This window comes from Lithobates pipiens, unplaced genomic scaffold (genome assembly GCF_037356315.1).
Source record: "Lithobates pipiens isolate NorthernLeopardFrog02 unplaced genomic scaffold, aLitPip1_a1.2 Scaffold_8, whole genome shotgun sequence".
Classification (NCBI taxonomy): Eukaryota; Metazoa; Chordata; class Amphibia; order Anura; family Ranidae; genus Lithobates; species Lithobates pipiens.
Genome location: NW_027507903.1, coordinates 247,793,486 through 247,818,754, shown reverse-complemented (window position 1 = coordinate 247,818,754; position 25,269 = coordinate 247,793,486). Strand labels below are relative to the sequence as shown.

The following is a 25,269-nucleotide window of genomic DNA, read 5'->3' as shown; positions in this document are numbered from 1 at the left end:
CTCTACCTATTTATGCTCACTACTATCCAAGTGCAGGTGAGAGAAAATTATGCTTTTTTTGCTCATATAACCTAACATTATCATTATTTTATGCAACTTTCAACCAACCTGCAACATCAAACTCAATCTCCAAAGTTACTTTTCCAGCAATAGTTGCATCTCTCAAAAGTTGATTGGCTTCTTCAAAAGTGCTGTCCTCCGTCTGCACACCATTTATTGCAATGACTCGGTCTCCCACTTGCAGCACGCCGCACCTGCAAGACCACAAGATATCTATGGCATAAACAAAAACTACCTTGCATGATTTTAGGCCCATAAATAATGCAAATGATGCTTTCATAAACTAGGATTCCAACATGTCCCCATTTTACTAAATCATTTTAGAAGCGTCCACCTTTTTAGTGTCTCATTTATATAAAAATAAATCAATGATAAAAACTTTGCCAAACAATCATAGGAGATCATAATTCATAATCCTTAATTTACAAGAAATTTTAGGAAATTTTCTTAAACATTGTAGACCAGTTTCGACATGATGAGATCCAAGGTGTAGTTTGAGGCGTGGCATCATGACCCCAAAAAGGTTATGGTTTGCATATAAGTATTAATACAAACATGATCATATGCAAAGAAAGGAAACCAGTGCTTGTATTCTAGTTTTGTAGGGGTGTTATTCAGTGGTCTTCGTTTCATTTATTATATTCTTTTTGAAAGCAGGAAACCATAGCACATTGCAGATCTATTCTACATTAACAGTAGTACTATGCTTTTATCCATTTGTGTTTTCTTCCCTTTTTTTCCACAAAACTGCAGCTGTTTTCCTGCTGGTTCTGTTTTTATGCACTGTAGTCGAAGAATAGCAGGATTCCATCTCTATTCCATTTTAATAACATAGTTTTAATATTTTTTTATATTTAGTGAAATTACCAGTAAAAAAAAAAAAAAGGAAATAAGAAATGGAAATGAAAAGACAAAATACAAAAGCTATTTTAACAGAACTATTAAAATGGATTAAAAAAACAATAGCATAACCAAAACCGGCAACAAAATAACCGTAACCCATTTTAATTTTTGGTATATGTGCATTCCATTGGATGTCATGTAATGGTCACTTTCTGTCCCAAATTTTTTGGGCATAGAAAAATCCTCCAGAATCCTTCAAGAAATATCTTCTATTTTTAATTATATTCTTCTGCACCAAGCAGCACAGCACAAGTACTGATCATTACTGACAAGCCATGGTCAACATCTGAACCCTTTGGTGTGTTGTAAAAAGTGAGACAGCCAGCCATAAAACGGTATACAGTTAGGAATCTATCAAAAACACCATAGAGACAGCTGATATTAGCTGGAAAGAACAGGCTGGCTGAAAATGTATTATTTAACCAGTTGCTGACCGCCGGCCGTCAAAAAACGGCCAGGCGGCGCAGCTATTGCGGCGGGAGGCCGTCATATGACGGCCTCCCGTTTAAACAGGGATGCGCGCGATCGTGCGCGCGCATCCCTGTTTCTTCGGTGGCGGCGTGTCACGGAGACACCGCTCGCCACCGAAGGGGGTGAACAGCCATTCGTTATGGCTGTTTACCACGTGATCGGCCGTGATGAAGTCACGGCCGATCACAGATGGTCACACCCCCTACGTGCACGGCGCATGCGCGCGATCGCGAGCGCGCTGCGCGTGCACGTTGGTGGCGGCGTGTTCCCCGGGAACACTGCTCGTCACCGACACTGGTAAACAGCCATTGGCTGGCTGTTTACCCACGTGATCGGCTGTGATCCTTTCACAGCCGATCACTAAAAATGTAAACAAACCGCGGTAACGGGATGTTACCGGGTTCTCCTCCTCACACACTGATCGTGTGTGAGGAGGAGATTGCGGTAACATCTCGTTACCGCCTACAGTACACATCAAGCACACTGATTCCCCCCCCCCCCCAATAAAGAGGACCTGTCACCACCCCTCATAATACCTGTCAATCACAGTCCATCAGAGTACCTGTCACAGTCCATCAGAGTACCCGAGTACCTGTCCCAGCCCATCAGAGTACCCGAGTACCTGTCCCGGCCCATCAGGGTACCCGAGTACCTGTCCCGGCCCATCAGAGTACCCGAGTACCTGTCCCAGCCCATCAGAGTACCCGAGTACCTGTCCCAGCCCATCTGAGTACCCGAGTACCTGTCCCAGCCCATCTGAGTACCCGAGTACCTGTCCCAGCCCATCTGAGTACCCGAGTACCTGTCCCAGCCCATCTGAGTACCCGAGTACCTGTCCCAGCCCATCTGAGTACCCGAGTACCTGTCACAGTTCATCTGAGTACCCGAGTACCTGTCCCGGCCCATCAGAGTACCCGAGTACCTGTCCCAGCCCATCAGAGTACCCGAGTACCTGTCCCAGCCCATCAGAGTACCCGAGTACCTGTCCCAGCCCATCAGAGTACCCGAGTACCTGTCCCAGCCCATCTGAGTACCCGAGTACCTGTCCCAGCCCATCTGAGTACCCGAGTACCTGTCCCGGCCCATCAGAGTACCCGAGTACCTGTCCCGGCCCATCAGTGTACCCGAGTACCTGTCCCGGCCCATCAGAGTACCCGAGTACCTGTCCCGGCCCATCAGAGTACCCGAGTACCTGTCACGGCACATCAGAGTACCCGAGTACCTGTCACGGCACACCAGAGTACCCGAGTACTTGTCACGGCACATCAGAGTACCCGAGTACCTGTCACGGCCCATCAGGGTACCCGAGTACCTGTCACGGCCCATCAGGGTACCCGAGTACCTGTCACGGCCCATCAGGGTACCCGAGTACCTGTCACGGCCCATCAGGGTACCCGAGTACCTGTCACAGTCCATTAGAGTACCGAGTACCTGTCACAGTCCATTAGAGTACCGAGTACCTGTCACAGTCCATTAGAGTACCGAGTACCTGTCACAGTCCATTAGAGTACCGAGTACCTGTCACAGTCCATTAGAGTACCGAGTACCTGTCACAGTCCATTAGAGCACCGAGTACCTGTCACAGTCCATTAGAGCACCGAGTACCTGTCACAGTCCATTAGAGTACCGAGTACCTGTCACAGTCCATTAGAGTACCGAGTACCTGTCACAGCCCATCTGAGTACCCGAGTACCTGTTCCAGTCCATCTGTGTACCAGAGTACCTGTCACCGCCCTTCAGAGTACCCAAATACCAGTCACCAAACCATCAGAGTACCTGTCACCAGGCCATCAGAGTACCCGAGTACCTGTCACCAGGCCATCAGAGTACCCGAGTACCTGTCACCAGGCCATCAGAGTACCCGAGTACCTGTCACCAGGCCATCAGAGTACCCGAGTACCTGTCACCAGGCCATCAGAGTACCCGAGTACCTGTCACCAGGCCATCAGAGTACCCGAGTACCTGTCACCAGGCCATCAGAGTACCCGAGTACCTGTCACCAGGCCATCAGAGTACCCGGGTACCTATTTGCAGCCCATGTCTCATAGAATATACGTTGGGGTGTTTACTTTCCAAAATGGGGTCATTTTGTGGGTAATTTCACTGTCCTTCAGAAGTGTGATGGGTAGGAATGAAATAAGATGTGTCATTTATGCTCCTAGAACGCCTGAACGTACTACTTCAATGTTCGGCCTCTCTATGTGGCCAGGCTGTGTAAAAGTCCTACACATGTGGTATCGCCATACTTGGGAGGAGTAGCAGAATGTATTTTGGGGTGTAATTTTTGCTATATACATGTTATGTGTTAGAAATATCTTATAAATTGACAATTTTGTGTAAAAAAAAAATGCGTTTTAATTTTTTTCCACATATTCCAAAAACCTCTGGAAAAAAATGAACCGTTCAAAAGACTCATTCTGCTTCCCAGATTATACATTGGGGTGTTTGCTTTCCAAAATGGGGTCATTTTATGGGAAATTCCATTGTGCTGGTACTCCAGGGCCTTCAAAAGTGTAATAGGTGGTTGAGAAATGAGATGCGTAATTTTTGCTCATAGAACGTCTGAAGGTACTACATCAATGTTAGTGCTCTGTATGTGGCCAGGCTTTGTAAAAGTCTCACACACGTGGTATCGCTGTACTCGGGAAGAGTAGCAGAATGTATTTTGGGGTGTCATTTTTGCTATATACATGCTATGTGTTAGAAATATCTTATAAATTGACAATTTTGTGTAAAAAAAAATGCGTTTTAATTTTTTTCCACATATTCCAAAAACTTCTGGAAAAAAATTAACCATTCAAAAGACTCATTATGCCTCACAGATTATACGTTGGGGTGTTAGCTTTCCAAAATGGGGTGATTTTATGGGAAATTCCATTGTGCTGGTACTCCAGGGACTTCAAAAGTGTAATAGGTGGTTGAGAAATGAGATGCGTCATTTTTGCTCGTAGAACGTCTGAAGGTACTACATCAATGTTGGTGCTCTGTATGTGGCCAGGCTGTGTAAAAGTCTCACACATGTGGTATCGGCGTACTCGGGAAGAGTAGCAGAATGTATTTTGGGGGGTAATTTGTTGTATGCATATGCTGTGTGTGAGAAATAACCTGATAATATGACAATTTAGTAAAAAAAAAAAAAAAAAAAATCTTCATTTTGCAAAGAATTGTGGGAAAAAATGACAACTTAAAAAAACTCACCATGCTACTTACTTAATACCTTGGGATGTCTACTTTGTAAAAAGGGGTCATTTGGGGGGTATTTGTACTTTCCTGACTAGTTAGAGTCTCAAGAAATTAGGTACACCTGATGTACTGAAGGCCTGATCAGAAGTGATGAATTTTCAGTGATTGGCACCATAGATTGTAGACTCTATAACTTTCACAAAGACCAAATAATATATACTAATGTGGGTTATTTTTACCAAAGATATGTAGCGGTATACATTTTGGCCAAAATTTATGAAGAAAAATTACTAATTAGCAAAAATTTATGACAGAAACGAAGAAAAAGGCATTTTTTTCACAAAATTTACGTTTTATTTTATTTATAGCACAAAAAATAAAAAACCCACTAGTGATTAAATACCACTAAAAGAAAGCTCTATTTGTGTGGAAAAAAGGACGCAAGTTTCATATGGATACTGTGTTGGATGACTGAGTAATTGTCATTCAAAGTGTGAGAGCGCTGAAAGCTGAAAATTGGTCTGGTCAGGAAGGGGGTGTAACTGCACTGTACTGAGGTGGTTAATAGATGAGGGAGGAAAAAAATAATAAAATAAAAACACCCTGTTTTATAAAACTATAATTGAAGAGCCCTCCAGAGAAGACAATTAAACATACAATACAACAGAGAAAACTGGGTTATACTGCTGCCTATAGGGATTTGAACACTGGAAAATGCCTTTTGATGGGATTTTTACTGACAATCTATTGTTTATCGTAAATTAAAACATGCAAGAGTTTAGGGGAATCCACTACAAATTAGAGAGCAATATTATGACAAGAGCAACAAGGCACACATCCTAATGGCTAACAAATATAGAAACCAATAATCCACTATAACCTTGCTTCCATAATCAGGGCTTCAGATAAGGGGGTACAGCAATCCCTCCTGAACTGGCCCAAAGCCCATCAGATCAACAGAGGGGCCTGGGCAAGCAGGAGGATCGATTGTACTGCCTCATCACCAGAACAGATCCTCCTTTGGCTCCCCCTGCAATGCATTCAGCTTCTCCTCCACCAGCTGTGCTGTAGAGGGAGGTACAGGAGGATCAGTTCCAGCATCTGTGATTCCCACCCCCCCTTCTGGGTGGGGGAGGGGGGTCGGAAAATATGTCATATTTACCAGCCCCTTCTTTTCCTGAATGAATACAGTGAGCGATCAGTATCAATTGCTCATGTGCTCATTCATAACTGAAACATAATAAACGGTTTACTGTGCTTCAGTTTGTGTATGAACCGTAAGCCTAAGAGCGCTTCCTATTCAATCATCTGCAGTGCACCTGAGTCTGCAGAGCAAAGGATTTGAGGAAATCTATATCCTTAGTCCCTTTCTCGCTCTCCAAAGTGAGACATCAGGGGTCTCTTTAGACCACTGATATGTCACCAGAGCCCCCCAACAGGGCAGTTAAAAAAAATGAATAAATAAAAAAAAAATCTAAATGCAAAAATTTTTATAAAATGTCATTTAATTTAAAAAATGTAGGGCTCATGCACAAGTGCTTTGCTCTCTGAAGAGCACTGGGCATTTAGACAACTCTTCAGAGAGCATTTGAAAGGCAGTGAGGGCAGTGTATCACCTCTTCACTGCCTGCTTTAAACTAGCACTACAGAGCTGCAACTACATGCATTCCATACGGTTGTGTGGCACTTTCAGAGCAACACCATTCACTTGAATGGGTCATATACAACAGGTGGTACAACTCCGACACCGGCTGAGAAGCAAACCATCACAACCATTGCATGCACATGCCCCCAGCCTCTGTATCTAAAAGGGATAGTGGTTGGGGGGCAATAAAGGCACAGATCAGCCATGGGATTTTACCCTTCCAACCCCACATGAGATTAAGGGCTCATTCACACAGGTACTCTGGTTGTATGAATGAGTGGTTTGTTCAAGCAACTGAAGCTGCCTGTTACTCTATGGAGATGCAGGAGCTCTATGAACAAAGTTGCAGGTCCTAATTTGACAGGTGTGCCCACTGCCCACTTTCTATGTTCAGGGCCGTACCCCAGCACCCACATGCCTGTCAAATTACAACCTGTGGCTGTGCATGTACAGCCTATGTGTCCCCAAAGCATAAAATAGGCTGCCTTCACACAGCAACAAACCACTGATTTACACTTTGCAGGCCACAGCGCTCAAGTGAATGAGCCCTATAACCTCATTCACACATATTGCCGTTTTATTAACTCAATATAGTTTTATCTTTTAGATTTAGCAAGAATTTAGTTGCATTTGTGCCCACAAATAATTGATTTTAGTGAATTCTTATAATTTGCTATTTTTAGGAGAGGGGCTCTGTAAGGTAGGCCATATGATCCCCTGTGATTTCTAACAGCAGACCTGAGCATAACACAAACCTAAACCTAAAATGTATTTACTGTGCTATTGGCAATGCATCTGTGCCATGTTGTGGCAAAACTTTGTTTCCTTTTATGTGGATAAATCACACAGCTTCCTGAAAAAAAACGTTGTGGCCAAAGCTAGAATCCAAACCCATCTCAGAGGTTTAGAAACCATATAGGAAAATGGGCAGGAGGCACTTACTAAAATCAGCAGTAACTGGACAAAGCCTGGCCAATAGTCTGGTGAAGCCATCTAGATATGGCACTAGGTAAAACCGTTGTTACGGGTGTTGAGTTAACCATCAGCGGAGTCTTTTTTTTTTTTTTTTTAACTTGGTGGCACACTATAACCCACTACTGGTTTTTATGCTCTGTGGACCAAGCTGCACCCTTTAGTAAATGATAGAGAAACATGCATTCATTAAAAAGATTGTTTTGTAACCTCTAGTTCCATTTACAATCTGCTGCAATTTGGAATTTCTGTGCATCTCCAGCATTGGAACCCATGGAACTTTTATTTTTCTAATAGTGGACTACCACTCGGATATATTAAATGCAAAAATGTATAATCCTAAATGAATCTAAAGAAGATCACTATAAATGTGGTTTATTCTGTAAAGGCATATTATTTATAATATGTGGAGTGTCCACTTTAAACATACCGTGCACTCTACCTAAACAAGTGTGGTTTTGCCCGCAAGCATTGGTAATGGGAAAATATAAACTTTTCCCAGATCACAGCACCCTATTGCTGGTTGCAAAGGAGCACCATGCAATTATTAGACTCCAGTGAAATGTCCTAAAGAAGTAATTAATTATTCAAAAGTAGTATTTCCTTCAGATGTGATCAGCGCTCATGTATAGTGCTGACTGATGAAGGTTCCCCAATGGCTCAGAGAATATTAAAAGTCCTCAATGTGGCAGCCCCATTCAGTGCATGCTCCCTTTTGTAATTAATATAGCCTACGGCCCCCCGATGGAAAAGTCGGCATGATAAAGCCTCTGGAACTTGTTAATCTTCTCATACCAGATCAAGAACATGATATTTTATTGTCAGGACAGAAATTTCATTATGTGCTGCACGCAGAGTGAATGATCCTGCATAATTTATTAGAAACTGAGAAACAGTATTACCAAACAAAAGCTTTGATAAATCTCCTGTCCAAAAAAAAAAAGAAAGAGAATTGCACTTATACATTGTATAAAGGGCAGAAGCTTTATTAGAATACCACCAAGAATAATCATTTAAGAAAAGCGTTGGCTCTAGTGAACAGGAAAATAGTCTAGATGTCAGCAGCCAAACCATATTGTAACATCATACACTGCTTTAAGGGAAGACGCACGATTCCTGAAAACCCTGTTTGTGGCCATATAGCGAGTGTGCACGCAATGTTGTGCGAGTGCGCATTGGCGCCAGGCGGGCTATTTAACCTCCCTAGCAGTAATCCCGAATGTGGCTCAGAATGAATTTTCATTACCAAAAGCGGTAACCCCAAGCCACACTCGGAAACTGCATCGCAGAAACCTGGGAAAGTTACTTACCTTGTCCTCCCGCTGCGTCCGCAGGCTGCATCCTCCGCCTGATGTACTGTGTGCCGGGCTATGATCCCTGCGAGCGTCGCGACGCATGGGGATGGAGCCTGGAGCCAAATTCAAAAAGTACAAAAAAACAAAACACATACAGTACACTGTAATCTTACAGATTACATTACTGTATCAAATTATTTCACATCCCCTTTGTCCCTAGTGCTTTCTCCAGAGCCCTGCATGCACTTTTATATTATATATACTGTTCTTTCTGCCTGGAAACTTCAAATTGTCCATGGCAAATAAAAAGCGAGCCTTTACGTCAAAAGCGGTTTTAGACCAGCTATAAAACAGTGATATTAAAATAGAATCACTTGCAAAATGATTTGTGGGGAAATTTGTCAAACAATGAAAGTAACAGCAGCAACAATTCTGCCACTGAGCAAATTTCTGTGTTTTTGATTTGATAACATCATTGAATACATTTTATTATTATATTCTTATTTTTTATAATTATAATATTCTTATTTGTTATAAATTATTATTTATATTATAATTCATGATTTTGTGTTTCAAACTTTATCATACCTGGAATGTCTACCAGACTCTTGTTTGGGCAGATTTAAGTGAGTTATTTCTTAAGAATTACAGGCCTACAATATAAAACGCAAAAATTCCATGCAAAATAATGTACCGCTTGGAGACGCAAAAATCTCACATACTGTAATCATACCGCCAGGGAGGTTAAACTGCACTAGTTCCTGGTGTCAGTGCCATTTGGTCTATCATGTAACTGAAGCATCTGTGTATTTATTCCTGTATTGCTCTTCCTTTGCCAACCTGATCTGCTCCTGACTTATATAGGATCTAACCTTATGTATTGGCCTTACATATTGGACAGTTTTTCTACTTCTTCTAGTTCCAGTAAAGGGATGACAGGGAGTGAGGGAACTTCCCTTAACAGAGAGCACAACAGCTCAACTGCAATAATAATCTAACAGAGATACATTTTTTTACATTTTTTTTATAGATTTGGGTTTTTACGGAAGAAATATTAACATTACAAGTCATATAAATCTACAGGGCATCATTACTAAATCACACTATTATTGTGATTTAAAAAAAAAACTCTTTCCTGTTACAAACACAAAAAAAGATGCGTCTAATGCCTGAGGTAAGATCAAATAGTCTCTGACTTTGAGGTAAATAGTGGCTTTTTAATGACATTAGAGACTGACAAGCATCTATTGTTTTTATTCACACAACGTGAATTTTAGGCCCGATTCACACCTATGCATTTTTAGTGCTTTTTGCATTTTGCAAATTTGCACTACAGAACGTGTTCCATAGGAAACCATGTTAAATGGACTGCAGTGCAAATCTGCAAATTGCAAAAAGCACTAAAAATGCATAGGTGTGAAACAGGCCTCAGTAAGAGAAGTAGGTTTATATATAGGAATAAATATGGCTGCTTTGATGTCCATACATAATTTTAAAGTTCAAAAGTAGCAAAATATTACCATACACTGGGAGATTTGTATCATATCCATTAGCTGCTGTAAGCTCTAGGATGTAGAATATTGTTAAATAGAAGGACAACATCCCTACTAAAAACAATAGGAGCAATGGTACATAAATACAGAACATAGATACTTAAGTTAACAATAGTTCATTTATTACAGGCATTTATATAGTGCCAATTTAAGCAGTGCTTGACACACTGTACATTTACATTTAGTTGCTTACAAAATGCAAACCCTGAGTATTGGATTTTCTCACTGTTCATTTTCACTAGATGGTATCACACACATATTTTGCTACCTTTTCCAAAACAGCAAAAATCTATGGACATTAGAAAACATTAGGGGACAGTCATCAAGAAAATTGGCTACACGATTACTCGCAAATTAGGCTGTGCCTTCTTTAGTAAAGTCTCTGTGACAAGTTTATAGACCTGCAAATAGTGCACACTGACAAATTGAGACCATGCCTCACAAAGAAACTGACTTTATAGGCTCAATATGGGAGACCACACAAAATTATAAAAACAAAGTATATTTTTTGATAAACATTAAGGCCCGGTTCACACCGCTGCGGGGGGAGATCCGGATGTGATTCGCACCGCAAATCACATCCGATCTCCGTAGCGATGCGAGTTCAGCCATACAGATAGTATGGCTGAATTCGCAGCGCTCCCGCAGCAAACTCGCACGGGACCCTTTTTTGGGTCCGCAACAGAATCGGATCGCATGGGGGTTCACACCATGCGATCCGATTCCTGTGCGAGTCGGCAGATCGCACTGGGATATGCCGACGGATCTGGGGGTGTCATTAACATAACATTGACACTCCCAGCCGTCTGCATAGGGCAGTGTGAACTGCCAGCGGGAGGTGTGCGATGCGGGTAAACGCCGCGGATTCGCGGCGTTCCCGCATCGCTATAGTGTGAACCCGGCCTAAAATAGAAGTTAAAACATGCGCATAAAGCCTCCAAAAAGGATCCACACATTAACATAAAAAAAAAAATAAAGATTTTTTTATTACCAATACTAATAAGATGGCCACTATTAATCAATTTGTCTCTTGCGATTCAGAAGGTGTGATTTATATGTGCCCTTATGGCCTCCAGTATATAGGGAGGATCACCAGAAAACTGACTCCAGATTAATAGAACAAGTGTATAACATTAAAAGACGGTATGAGGGGCATAATGTATCTAAACATTTTTGCTTGCACCAATCAGGACCCCAGTGGCTTAACATTTTGGGGGGTTGGGAAAGCCTTGAGATACTTGAGGGCCTTATCCAAAATAGAGACATGATGGACCACCCCAGTGGCCTAAATGTAGATATTGACCTCAACCATGACAGTCAGGGAGGAGCAGTGTTATCTGGGTGGACGTCATATGGCCTCCAGGTGCACGCCTCATTGTACCGGGCCAGCCCTTGTACCATGTGGTCGCTGTGACCAATAGTACACAATGGCTTTCATTCATACCCATTCATTGTGTGACTGCTCACAGTGATCACATGGTACAGGGGCCAATCACAGCATAGCTATACCATGTGAAAGCTGTGGCCAATCACAGCTATCACAATAGTACACAATGTAAATTATTGTTTACAACAGTGATCAGATCATCACTAACATGGTGACGTACTGCTCTAGTCACAGTATGTAAAAAAAAAAAAAGTTAAGAAAAAATTTAAAAAATATATTTATTTTTAACATGCGGTCATCAGTGTCCCTGACCACTGCCATACCAGTCATATGACGATGCTGTACTGCTCTAGTGACAATATGTATATATATAAAAAAAAAACGACAAGAAAGGACAATGTACAAAAACTCACCATGCCTCTTAATAAATACTTTGGACTGTCTACTTTCCAGAAAGGGTTCATTTGGGGGGTATGTGTGCACTTCTGACATTTTAGGACATCAATAAATAAGGTCGTCAGTACATCAGGACTGATCAGTTTTCAAATATATATACCATAGTTTGTAGACTAACTTTTACATAGACTAAACAACATACACTGCTTTGGGTTATTCTTAAAGAAATATTGCAGAATACATTTTGGCCTATATTCATGAAGAAAGATTATTTACAAAATATTATAACCGTACTGAATGTGTTTTAGTTTTCAAAATATTCAGTCTTTTTTCATTTATTTATCAAAAAATAAAAAAAACCCAGTGCTGATTAATTACCACCAAAAGAAAGCTGATTGAAATTTAGTATGGGTATTGAAATTTTGATCAATCTGATTTACTGACAGATCTCCTTTCTTGAGGCCCTAAAATGCCAGGACACTAGAAATACCCCCGAAATGGCCCATTTTGCAAAGTAGACAGTCCAAGGTATTTAGTAAGAGGCATAGTGGGTATTTTTTTGAAGCTGTAATTTTTTTTGTCACAATTTTTTTGAAATATAAAGAAATTTAAAAAAAAATGTAAATTCTGTTTTAACATACGGTCACCAGTTCAGTGTCATCATATAACTGGTGTGGTGGTGATCACGAAAAAGTGACAGGTGACAGTATGAAAAAAAAAATGTGTTTGCTTATTGCAGTGAATTATATTGCTATAAGCAAGCATTTTAATTATTATTATTATTATTAATAATATACAGGTTTTATATAGCGACAGTTTTATATAACCAACAGTTTGCTCAGCACTTTACAACATGAGGGCAGACATTACATTTACATTACAATTTGGTACAAGAGGTATCAGAGGGCCCCTGCTCATTAGAGCTTACAATCTAAAAAGGAAGGGGCAATTGATACAAAAGGTAATAGCTGTGGGGGATGAGCTGATGGAGGAAGTAAAACAGTGTTAGTTTGAAGCAGGATAGGCTTCTTTGAAGAGAAGGGTTTTCAGGGATCGTCTAAAGATGGATAGATTAGGGGACAGTCGGACAGATTGGGGTAGGGAGTTCCAAAGGATGGGAGAAGCTCTGGAGAAATCCCGGAGGCGAGCATGGGAGGAGGAGACAAGGGAGCTAGAGAGCAGGAGGTCTTGGGATGACCGTAGAGGGCGGTTTGGTTGGTATTTTTGGACTAGGTCAGTGATGTAGCTGGGGGCAGAGTTATGGGTGGCTTTGTAAATTATTGTTAGTACTTTGAATTTTATTAGTTGGGTGAGTGGAAGCCAGTGCAGGGATTGGCAGAGAGGGGTGGAGGACACTGAATGGCTGGTAAGGTGGATGAGTCTGGCAGCGGCATTCATTATGGACTGGAGGGGGGATAGTCTGTGTAAAGGTAATCCAACGAGGAGGGAGTTGCAGTAGTCGAGGCGAGAGATGACCAGGGAGTGAATTAGAAGCTCGGTGGTGTCATTAGTTAAAAAGGGGTGTATTCTGGAAATGTTGCGGAGGCTAAGGCGGCATGATTTGGACAGGGCTTGTATGTGGGCCTGAAAGGACAGTTCGGAGTCTAAGGTTACCCCTAGCACTCTGGCATGTGGGGATGGACTGATAGATGTGCCATTGATCTTGACAGAGAAGTCAGGCGAAGGGGTACGTGGGGGAGGAAATATTAAGAGCTCGGATTTAGATAGATTAAGTTTGAGGAAGTGGTGTGACATCCAGGCTGATATGTCTGTTAGTAGATCAGCGATGCGTGAGGAGATTGATGGGGTGAGCTGAGGGGTAGAGAGATAGATTTGGGTGTCATCAGCATATAAATGGTAGTGAAAGCCATGGGAGGCTATCAACTGACCCAGGGAGGACGTGTAGATCGAGAATAGTAGAGTTTCAAGGAGAACATACAAGAGATACAAAAGGAGGTACAAGACAGAACCTTGGGGGACCCCAACGGTAAGAGGAGTTGGAGAAGAGGAAGTGGAGTTGTAAGTGACACTGAAGGTGCGATGAGATAGGTAAGATTCAAACCAACGGAGAGTGCAGCCATGGAGACCAAGCAAATTGAATTTTTTGAGGAGGAGGGGGTGGTCAACTGTATCAAAGGCAGCAGAAAGGTCCAAGAGTAAGAGTATGGAATAATGACCGTTGGTTTTGGCTGTTAGTAAGTCGTTAGTGAGTTTTAGAAGGGCAGTTTCTGTGGAGTGCTGTGGGCGAAATCCAGACTGAAAAGGATCGAGAAGGTTATTTTCAATGAGGTGGTTGCTCAGTCGGTTGTAGACTAAACGTTCAAGGAGTTTGGAGACAAAAGGGAGTAAAGAGATTGGTCTTAAGTTGTTAAGATTGGTGGGGTCAGAGGCCTTTTTTGGTATGGGAGTGACTAGTGCATGTTTTAGAGGGTTGGGGAAGATGCCAGTAGAGAGTGAGAGGTTGAAGATATGAGTTAAGGAGTGTAGGATTGAGTCAGATGGTGACCGTAGTATTTGAGAAGGAGCAGGGTCCAGGGGGCAGGAGGGTTAGGTGGGCATTAGACAAAAGTTTAGTGACTTCCTCTATAGTAGCTGGGTCAAAAGAGGAAAGTATTGATTGTGCAGGAGGACAGGGAGTGTAAGGTGAGGGAGAGGTCTGTAGAGCGGAGATCTCGAGACGAATCGTCTCAATCTTATTTTTTAAGTGATAAGCAATCTCCTGGGCAGTAAGTAAGTTAGTGGGTGGGGGTAATGGAGGACGAAGTAGAGTGGTAAAGGTAGAAAAGAGTTGATGGGGACAGCGTGAGAGGGTGTTAATGAGAGTGATAAAGTAGGTCTGTTTGGCAGCGTGCAGGCAGGAATGGTATTTTTGGAGGGCAGATTTATATTGGCTGAAATCTTGCTGTGACTTCGTTTTACGCCACAGACGCTCAAGAGCACGGCTACATTTTTGAGGCTTCTGGTATTGTCTGTCTGCCAGGGCTGCAGTGGCCGGGGCCTGATTCTGTTCGTAGTAAGGGGGGCCAAGGTATCCAGGGTGGATGACAGCGAACTGTTGTAGACAGAAGTAGCCAAGTTGGGGCAGGACAAGGAGGAGATTTTGTCGTAGAGACAATCTGTAGCAGAGAAAAGAAGAGAAGGGTTAAGATGGCGAAGGTTTCTACGGGTAATAGTTTGGTATTTGGAGGGTAAGGAGGAGACAGACAAGGAGAGATTGAAACTAATAAGGTGGTGATCAGATAGAGGCAAAGGAATATTGGAGAGGGTGTGCGGAGTGCATAAGTAGGAGAAGATGAGATCAAGGCAGTTGCCAACAGAGTGAGTGGAAGCACTTGTCCATTGTTTTAGATCAAAAGAGGAGGTTAGGCTCAGCAGCTTAGAAGTAGCAGGAGTGTTAAGATTAACAGAGATGTTGAAGTCACCAAGAATGAGTGTTGGAATTTCAGAGGAGAGAAAGTAGGGTAGCCAGGCAGAAAAGTCGTCAAGGAAGTTTGATACCGGTCCAGGGGGCCGATAGATCACAGCAATTTTCAATGAAACCGGAGAAAATAGGCGAATACAGTGAGCTTCAAATGAAGAGAGGGACAGAGAGGGGGGTGGATGAAGAACCTAAAAAGTGCTTTGAGGGGATAGGAGGATTCCAACACCACCTCCCTTCCATCCACTAGGCCTGGGAGAGTGAGTCCACAGGAGGCCACCATAGGAGAGAGACGCAGGAGAAGGAAGGTCAGATTCTTGAATCCAGGTCTCAGTAATTGCAAGTAGGTTCAGGGAGTTAGTGATAAATAGGTCATGGATGGTGGTGAGTTTGTTACAAACAGAGCGGGCATTCCAAAGGGCACAGGAGAAGGGGAGGCTGGCTCTAGGCTGAAGAGGAATAGAAATGAGATTGTGTGGATTGCGGCTGCTAGCAGAGGATGGGTTGTGCTGGGTATGTTGGCCAAAGGTAAATGATTGTGGCCCAGGATTTGGGGAAATATCTCCAGAAGTTAGGAGAAGAAGAAGGGAGAGAGAGGTGATATGGGAGTGTGACTTATGTGGGGGGACACGTCCCAGTGGCCTGCAGGCTTTATAAGTATATGGATTTAGAGTTAGCAGGAGCTGATGAGTGCAGTAATAAGGTGAAGACAGGAGTGAGGGTGATATATGTAAGCTGTGGGGTGGAGAAGGTGGGTGAAGGAGTGAGAATTTAAGCAGAGACGATGCAACTGTGAGAAGGAAAAATAGAGAGTGCATGATACAGAGTAGTGAGATTGAGAGGAAGCATGAATAAGAGAAGAAAAAGTTTGGAGAATCAGGTCACCTGTAGTCTGTTTAATGTTCTGCTGAAGTCTGTTATGTATTTTCACTTTGTGCATTCGCTGAAGTGCTGAGCAGAAGTGCAATACTTAATCCAATATGAATACTTTATCCAAGATGTTAGTGGCCAATGCAACTCCTACCTGAGCAAAACCCCTGCATGGGCATCCCCTATGTAAGGTCTAATTTTATACTGAATTTGGGTGGGGGTATTGCCAATTAATTAGTCAGGATTGCATAGGAGGAACACATGGCTAACAGAATGAACTTCTCACACCAAGGCCAACTACAAGACACAGCAAGAGAGCGCCTGCCCGAACCCTAGGCTCTCTCCCCGGTGCCAGCATTGCAAGTGTGGATACGAGCTGTAAGGAGTGGTTAAAGCGGAACTTCCACTTTTGGGTGGAACACTTTAAATCGTTACTAAACCCACAACAACAGTAAAATCAGTCTGTAAATGCAGTAAAGCATGCTTGTTATACTTACTGTGGAACCTTGTGTAAAAAGGCAGTTTGATCCAGGCTTCTATGATCCTTCCACTGTCCCAATAATGCAGAGCCTATGGGGTCAGGCTGCACATGCTCAGTTTGGTGTGTATTGCTAGAGAGTTTTTTTTTTTTTTTCTCTTGGGAGGGTGCATGTGATCAGCACTGTCCAGACGGAGAGTCTTGCAGTCTCATAGGACAGTCCTAAATCTACTCCTACAAACTGTAACCAGTGCTTGGCAGGACACTGACAGAAGACACAAAACTGCTCTAAACACTGATGAGAAAGGGTATTTAACAGTTAAATACCCCCATCAAATCATTCTCTGCAGCCATTACCTTTTGTACCACCACCCCCTCCCTTTAGAATGTAAGCTCTATGAGCAGGGCCCTCCTGTACCTTTTGCATTGTACTGTAATTGTGTTGTCTCCCCTATACATTGTAAAGCGCTGTGTAAACTGTTGGAGCTATATAAATAGTTAATAATAATAATCGTTAATAATAATAAAGTTTATATTTACTAAAATATATAAATTTCCATGTTCTGCGTACTGTGGAAGATTAGACAACGTGAATGCAGGGTCCTGGGTTTAGTAACATTTTAAGTGGGTACTTTTAAGACAACATGCACAAAGGTATTCATAGTTGAGTGCAATTGGCAACAATATGATAGAACATTAGCTGCTTAATTTTAAGCAAGTCAAACACAGTCAGCCTATAGAGAGTTTGTGATGACAAGTCATTGTTACTCACCGTTCTGCAGGACTGTCTACATCAATATAAGAAATTAAGGGTGGGGATGATAATGTCTCTGTGGCAAACACACTGCCCTGGAGTTGGATTCCAAATCCTACTATGGGATCTGTAGTTAGTGCAACCTCTGTACTTTCTGTGTGGACAACTTGTCCTGATAAACCAACCGTGCTAGATGCCAAGGACACTGTAAAAACAAATCATAGACAACACTTAGAATGCCACAGGCTAGTCATTTCAAGTTACCATTTACAATTAGGTAGAAAAGGATAGAATTATTATTATTATTTTTTTTTTTACTTCATAGGCCTAGGCAATCACTGACTGCAAGAATATTGACAGCACCCATCTGAACAATGCATGAAAACTGAGTGGTTCATTATAATATACCAAGGGACAACACCACAAACTACTTGAGTGAAACTTTAAAACATTAAAATTGGATGCCCACAGTTGAAACGCCAGCGCCAGGGATAGAAGCGACGAATCGGGTGAGCATATTGCTGGATCCTGAAACTAGTGAGTGTATGTTTGTAAAAAGTCAGCAGCTACAAAAAGTGTAACTGCTGACTTTTAATAAACACAAATACGACTGGAGCTCCTCTTTAACCACTTGCTGACTGCATGCCGTCGCTTGGCAGAGGCAGTATGGCACTCCTGCACGAATCGCTGTACTCGTAAGGCGGGAGAGCTTTGAGTATAGGGGGCATGTGCCCGCCTCGTGAGGTAGGAGCCAATGCGTGATGTAGAAGCTACCCGTGATTGCCCCTGAGAAGGACAGAACAGAGATCTGTCAATGCAAAAAGAAAGATCTCTGTTCTGTCAGTAGAGTAGAGACAGATCATCTGTTTCTAGTACTTAGGAGCAGTGATCGGTCTCCTCCCCTAATCAGTCCCATCCCCCTACAGTTAGAAACACACTGAGGGAACACATTCAAGCCCTTAATCACCCCCTAGTGTTAACCTCTTCCCTGCCAGTGTCATTAATACAGTAATCAGTGGCTATTTTTAGCTCTGATCGCTGTAGAAATGCCAATGGTCCCAAAATAGTGTCAAGTGTCTGATCTGTCCGCCGCAATGTCGCAGTCCCCATAAAAATCACAGATGGTCGCCATTACTAGTAAAAATAAAATTGTAATAAAAATTCTATAAATCTATCCTCTATTTTGTAGACGCTATAACTTTTGCGCAAACCAATCAATATACGCTTATTGTGATTTTTTAAACAAAAAAATGTAGAAGAATGCATATTGGTCTAAACTAAGGAGTTTTTTTTATATATATTTTTTTGGGGGATATTTATTCTAGCAAAAAGTAAAAAAAATTGAATTTTTTTTATAATTGTCAGTGTTTCTTTGCTTCTAGTGCAAAAAATAAAAACCACAGAGGTGATCAAAGACCACCAAAAGAAAGCTCCATTTGTGGGAATAAAAAGACTTCAGTTTTGTTTGGTTACAGCGTTACACGACCGTGCATTTGTCAGTTAAATCAACGCAGTGCTGCATCTCAAAAAATGGTCTTGCTAGGAAATGGGTAAATCCTTTTAGGGCTGAAATGGTTAAAGTGATATTAAACCCTCAGCTTTTAAGCACTTTCAGCAACTGATCTAATCAATTACTGAGTGCAGCTTTTACATCTTATTTCTTGCCTATGTTCTAGTTAAAGCAGAGCTCAAAATTTCAAGTCCTGAGCTTCTAGCCAGGCCTCAAGGGTTAATCGAAACCAGTTGCCCCCCATCCAACGCCAACCCTGCCAGCCCCTAATTCCGCTCCCTAAACACGCCCTCATAAATTACCTTATGAAATTACACTTAAATGTTTTATGCAGAAGTTATAAAAATAAATGTTAAAAACTTTATCCGTGCCCACCAATGCAGCCTGCCCCGTGCCCACCAATGCAGCCTGCCCCGTGTCCACCAATGCAGCCTGCCCCGTGTCCACCAATGCAGCCTGCCCCGTGTCCACCAATGCAGCCTGCCCCGTGTCCACCAATGCAGCCTGCCCCGTGTCCACCAATGCAGCCTGCCCCGTGTCCACCAATGCAGCCTGCCCCCATGTCCACCAATGCAGCCTGCCCCCATGTCCACCAATGCAGCCTGCCCCCATGTCCACCAATGCAGCCTGCCCCCATGTCCACCAATGCAGCCTGCCCCCATGTCCACCAATGCAGCCTGCCCCCATGTCCACCAATGCAGCCTGCCCCGTGTCCACCAATGCAGCATGTACCCACCAACGGAGCATGTATCCACCAATGCAGCCTGCCTGCAAAATGTGAGTGAGAATTTTTGAGGGCTGAGTTAAAAGATGATTACACCTTTGGTGATATTTTAAAGAAATATTTAGGGTGTAACACAAAACCAAAGAGCACATGCCTGTGCCCCTCCGATCCCCTGTCGCGACAGCAACCTGCTCCTCACAGGTGCTGTCACGCAAGGCTCCATCCACACAGCCTCATCATTCATTCACAGTGACCTGTGACTGAATAAAATACAGATACCGTCTGCCACTGCAGCAGATGGCTTGTAGTTCTCAATGAACTGGGAGGGTGCTGGTGAGTGCTCTCATAGTTCATTGATCTTTCAATTCTCCAATAACTGTCTGCCTGTATGCGAGATTCTGCTGCAGCCTGACATTGCACTCGTGATCAATAGATGTTTTGCAAGCTACCTTTTTTTTTACCTGAAAAGACATATGCATTTATTTCTTTTTTGAAGGTGATCTCAACCTTTAAGCTTGTTCTATGACCACTGACAGGTTTCCTATTTCTGGGTGGCTCCTCTCTCTTGCAGTTTCCTATGGACTGACAGTTTTACGCAAGGAGTAGTTGTTTCTGCCTACACTTTGTGCATCAACAGAAACACACACCCCAATAGCTTGGGATAGCAAGCACTCCCTCTGCACCTCCCTCCTCCAAGTGAACATACTGATTGAGAACTGCACTGTCCACTGTTAACTCTTTCCTGTGAAGACCAATGTTCAGGGAAGCAGCATTGAGAGAGACAGCAGCATTGGAAGTTGTAGACTGCAAGTGCTGGGGTAAAATAGTTTCAGATAGTTTACTGGGGAATGTTTATTTTATTGTGCTCAATGTGTTAATCTAAAAAAACAAATACTACTTTAACGCTTCTGCCCAAAAGCCATCAATACTGATGTAAGACGCCTTTTTTATATTTTTTATATAAAATCGAAAATGTATCTTAGGCCAACTAGTGCTCAAGCAAGGACTAACCACAATAACCTGAGGTACAAAGAAAATTTTTCAAATCTGCAACCTTTCAAGGACATCACCTTTGAAACTGCATTGGATGTGGTGTGCTATGCAGAAAACGCTGTAGTGGGAAGGGCTGCAGCCTGGACATAGTCCAACTGCTCTCTGGTGAAGGTTATAACTGCTTCATAAATTAAACAAAATACAGAATACCTTTTCCTAAACAGAATTCAGAAGTGACCATCTCTTTCTGGGGAAAAAAAATCCCTTAATCATCGTACGTTCCTCAAGAATGAATTGGTGTTTTTAGGAAAAATGCATGCTACTACAGTAAGTGTATTGGTATTGTGAACTTTAAATGATCACAAGTTAATTAAGCAGTGTTGAATTGCTAGCATAAATCTGAAGCTTGGCACCTTCATAGAGTCTGACCTTTTCCTCTTTTCTTTTATGAATCTCATTATAGCTACGCTAGATGAAATGCGCGATCCCTTTATTATATTCAAAATAATATTTACAACATTTTGAAGACAACTGTGAGTAGATCCATGTTAAAATGTTCAAAACAGATAATACATTTTATTGAACTTTACAGACACTGAATAGAATATTGTTCATTCCATTTTATAAGAGTGATCTCTCTTTCTCGGTCTCTATCCAAATCTATGAAATACCTGTAATCACTACAGTAGTTACATTCATCCATTTACTTTCAATACATCACGCTTCTTTAGAAAGTGCAGTTGACATGCATCTCTAGTGGTGTAAACATCAATACAAGAAATTCCATTGCTACGATTAAATGTTCTATAAATCTAACTAACGCTACAACAGGCCACGGAGGAGATGTTTAATAAATCTTAGGAAAAGGAAAAGTAGATAGTGTTGCACAGAGGAGCCAATCAGTTGTTAACATTTTCTAACCTGCACTGTAAAAATGACATTTGGAATCTACCTAGGGGTCATTATAGGCAATCATATCCAATGTTCCTTCCCATTTTTGAAAACTGGCTTATATCTGAACACAAATCCCAGGAAACAACAAGTTATTTTACTTTGCTTTATGCTAGGTTACAGCAAAAAAAAGACAGGCATTCCAAATGCTGAAATGTAAGCAAGCTCTAGGTGTGTAGATCTTCACGTAGAGCAGGGATCTTCAAACTATGGCCTTCCAGCTGTTGCGGAACTAAATGTCCCACAAGGTATATTGTACAACTCTGACATTCACCGGCATGATGGGAATTGTAGTTCCTTAACAACTGGAGGGCCATAGTTTGGAGACCCCTGATGTAGAGTATAGAAAGAGGTTTACTATCCTCTTGCAGTGTCAAAACTAGTAGTCGGCTCTATAACTAATCCTCTATAGAAAATTGCTGTCATAAGGCATTCTGCTCAAAGTCACAGAGATGTCCAAACACTGTCCTTACAATATTACAAATTCTATACTAAATTGTTATAGCCATTACCTGTAATAAGGATGCCATTACGTTGGTCCAATGTTCAATAAAAGCAGAGTAGCAAACAAAATAACTAGAAACATTGTGAATCAAACTAATGCAATTTTTTAAATGGAAGAGTTACAAATAGTAACTAGAAAGAAACTACTGCCTGTGTAAGGTTGAGTTGTTCTTTGCACACATTACAATCTGGCACAGGCCATAAGAAGCCAAAGTTAGATCATTATTCCCTAGAAACACAACGATCTCTAAATATTATAATAGGGATAAACAGAAAATCTATCATACCAAGACTTATTTCATTTGTTTTATTATTTCACGTTAATATGCGCTTTGCAAAAAAATTAGTTGCCACATAATCTGAAAATTTTACTTACAATAAAAATGATTGATATCATAAACAATTACGTAATTCTCATGATTTTACTTTGCGTTCATTTCATTTTCTACAATGACCCTGGTTGTGATCCTATAAATTACCACTTATTTATAAGATCACAATCATACAATACTAATATTCAGTGCAGTAATACAAAGGTGCAAAATTATAAAAAGTGACAAGTGCATAGAAATGTATATATATATATATATATATATATATATATATATATATATATATATATATATATATATATATATATATACACATACATACACAGTACAGACCAAAAGTTTGGACACACCTTCTCATTCAAAGAGTTTTCTTTATTTTCATGACTATGAAAATTGTAGATTCACACTGAAGGCATCAAAACTATGAATTAACACATGTCCAATTATATACTGAACAAAAAAGTGTGAAACAACTGAAAATTTGTCTTATATTCCAAGTTCTTCAAAGTAGCCACCCTTTGCTTTGATTACTGCTCTGCACACTCTTGGCATTCTGTTGATGAGCTTCAAGAGGTAGTCACCCGAAATGGTTTTCACTTCACAGGTATGCCCTGTCAGGTTTAATAAGTGGGATTTCAAGCCTTATAAATGGGGTTGGGACCATCAGTTGTGTTGTGCAGGAGGTGGATACAGTACACAGCTGATAGTCCTACTGAATAGACTGTTAGACTTTGTATTATGGCAAGAAAAAAGCAGCTAAGTAAAGAAAAACGAGTGGCCATCATTACTTTAAGAAATGAAGGTCAGTCAGTCCAAACAATTGGGAAAACTTTGAAAGTGTCCCCAAGTGCAGTGGTAAAAACCATCAAGCACTACAAAGAAACTGGCTCACATGACGACCGCCCCAGGAAAGGAAGACCAAGAGTCACCTCTGCTGCGGACGATAAGTTTATCCGAGTCACCAGCCTCAGAAATCGCAGGTTAACAGCAGCTCAGATTAGAGAACAGGTCAATGCCACACAGAGTTCTAGCAGCAGACACATCTCTAGAACAACTGTTAAGAGGAGACTGTGTGAATCAGGCCTTCATAGTAAAATAGCTGCTAGGAAACCAATGCTGAGGACAGGCAACAAGCAGAAGAGACTTGTTTGGGCTAAAGAACACAAGGAATGGACATTAGACCAGTGGAAATCTGTGCTTTGGTCTGATGAGTACAAGTTTGAGATCTTTGGTTCCAACCACCGTGTCTTTGTGCGACGCAGAAGAGGTGAACGGATGGACTCTACATGCCTGGTTCCCACCGTGAAGCATGGAGGAGGTGTGATGGTGTTAGGGTGCTTTGCTGGTGACACTGTTGGGGATTTATTCAAAATTGAAGGCATACTGAACCAGCATGGCTACCACAGCATCTTGCAGCGGCATGCTATTCCATCCGGTTTGCGTTTAGTTGGACCATCATTTATTTTTCAAATAGGACAATGAGCCCAAACACACCTCCAGGCTGTGTAAGGGCTATTTGACCAAGAAGGAGAGTGATGGGGTGCTGCGCCAGAGGACCTGGCCTCCACAGTCACTGGACCTGAAACCAATCGAGATGGTTTGGGGTGTGCTGGACAGCAGAGTGAAGGCAAAAGGGCCAACGAGTGCTAAGCATCTCTGGGAACTCCTTCAAGACTGTTGGAAAGCCATTTCAGGTGACTACCTCTTGAAGCTCATCAACAGAATGCCAAGAGTGTGCGGAGCAGTAATCAAAGCAAAAGGTGACTACTTTGAAGAACCTAGAATATAAGACATATTTTCAGTTGTTTCACACTTTTTTGTTCAGTATATAATTGGACGTGTGTTAATTCATAGTTTTGATGCCTTCAGTGTGAATCTACAATTTTCATAGTCATGAAAATAAAGAAAACTCTTTGAATGAGAAGGTGTGTCCAAACTTTTGGTCTGTACTGTATATATATATATATATATATATATATATATATATATATATATATATATATATATATATATATATATATATAATAATTATAGTGATAGTTGCAAATAGCCACCACGAATTACAATGTGCCAAACAACTCAATGTGATTAGTCACTACCACGAAAGGTAAATGCGCTTACCAGAAAGCATGGACCCAGTTGCCAAGGGCAATGAGTCAAACAGGCTGACCTAGATTAATATCACCAAGAAGGTGGTTATAGAGCAACTTCCACAGTCTGCCACCTCAATGATAGAGCCGGTCACCTGTTTCTTAATTGCACTCAGTGGGAGATTAGCTGTCACTCCCATGCAGCTGGTGTAGCAGGCCGGGGATTTTGCCTTCTTCCGGTTCTTTCCTTGGGGCTTACAGGTTACAACTATTCTGATTGGTCACCTGTTGGCAAGCAAACAGAATTGTTCTGAACCATCTTGGAAAATCCAATCCACGATACTGGTATCTGTGAGTGGCATCCAACATTGGAAAGAGGTGATCCCGCTCTATCGTTGAAGTGGCAGACCATGGACGTTGCTCTATAACCACCCTCTTGGTGATGCATATCTATGTCAGCCTGTCTGATTCATTGGCAACTGGGTCCATGATTTCTAGTAAGCACATTTACCTTTAGCGGTGCTGGATAATGACATTGCAGTTTTTGGCATCTGGTTAATCGTGGTGGCTAGTCACAACTATCAGAACAACACAGGGATTAAATAATTGGACTTCTGTATAACATTTATTTGGACTACGGTATATTTTTTCTATATATATTTTTATATACGTTTTTATGCACTTGTCACATTTCATAATTTTGGACCTTTGTATTAGTGCACTGAATATTAGTATTTTATGATTCAAACAATATTTCTATGGTTTATACACTATAGCTAT

General features: G+C 41.6%; 1 protein-coding gene across 13 annotated transcripts in view; it reads right to left on the bottom strand.

Moving 5' to 3' along the window:
- GRIP1 (glutamate receptor interacting protein 1) overlaps positions 1-25,269 on the bottom strand; it is an 837,005-nt gene that overhangs the window by 64,610 nt on the left and 747,126 nt on the right. For all 13 annotated transcript variants that reach the window (XM_077469661.1, XM_077469651.1, XM_077469652.1 and 10 more), the window contains 2 exons: positions 17,404-17,590; positions 109-254 (listed from right to left, as the gene is read on the bottom strand). In XM_077469661.1, the coding sequence (XP_077325787.1) occupies positions 109-254; positions 17,404-17,590 (333 nt within the window). The remainder of the gene's footprint in view (positions 1-108; positions 255-17,403; positions 17,591-25,269) is intronic.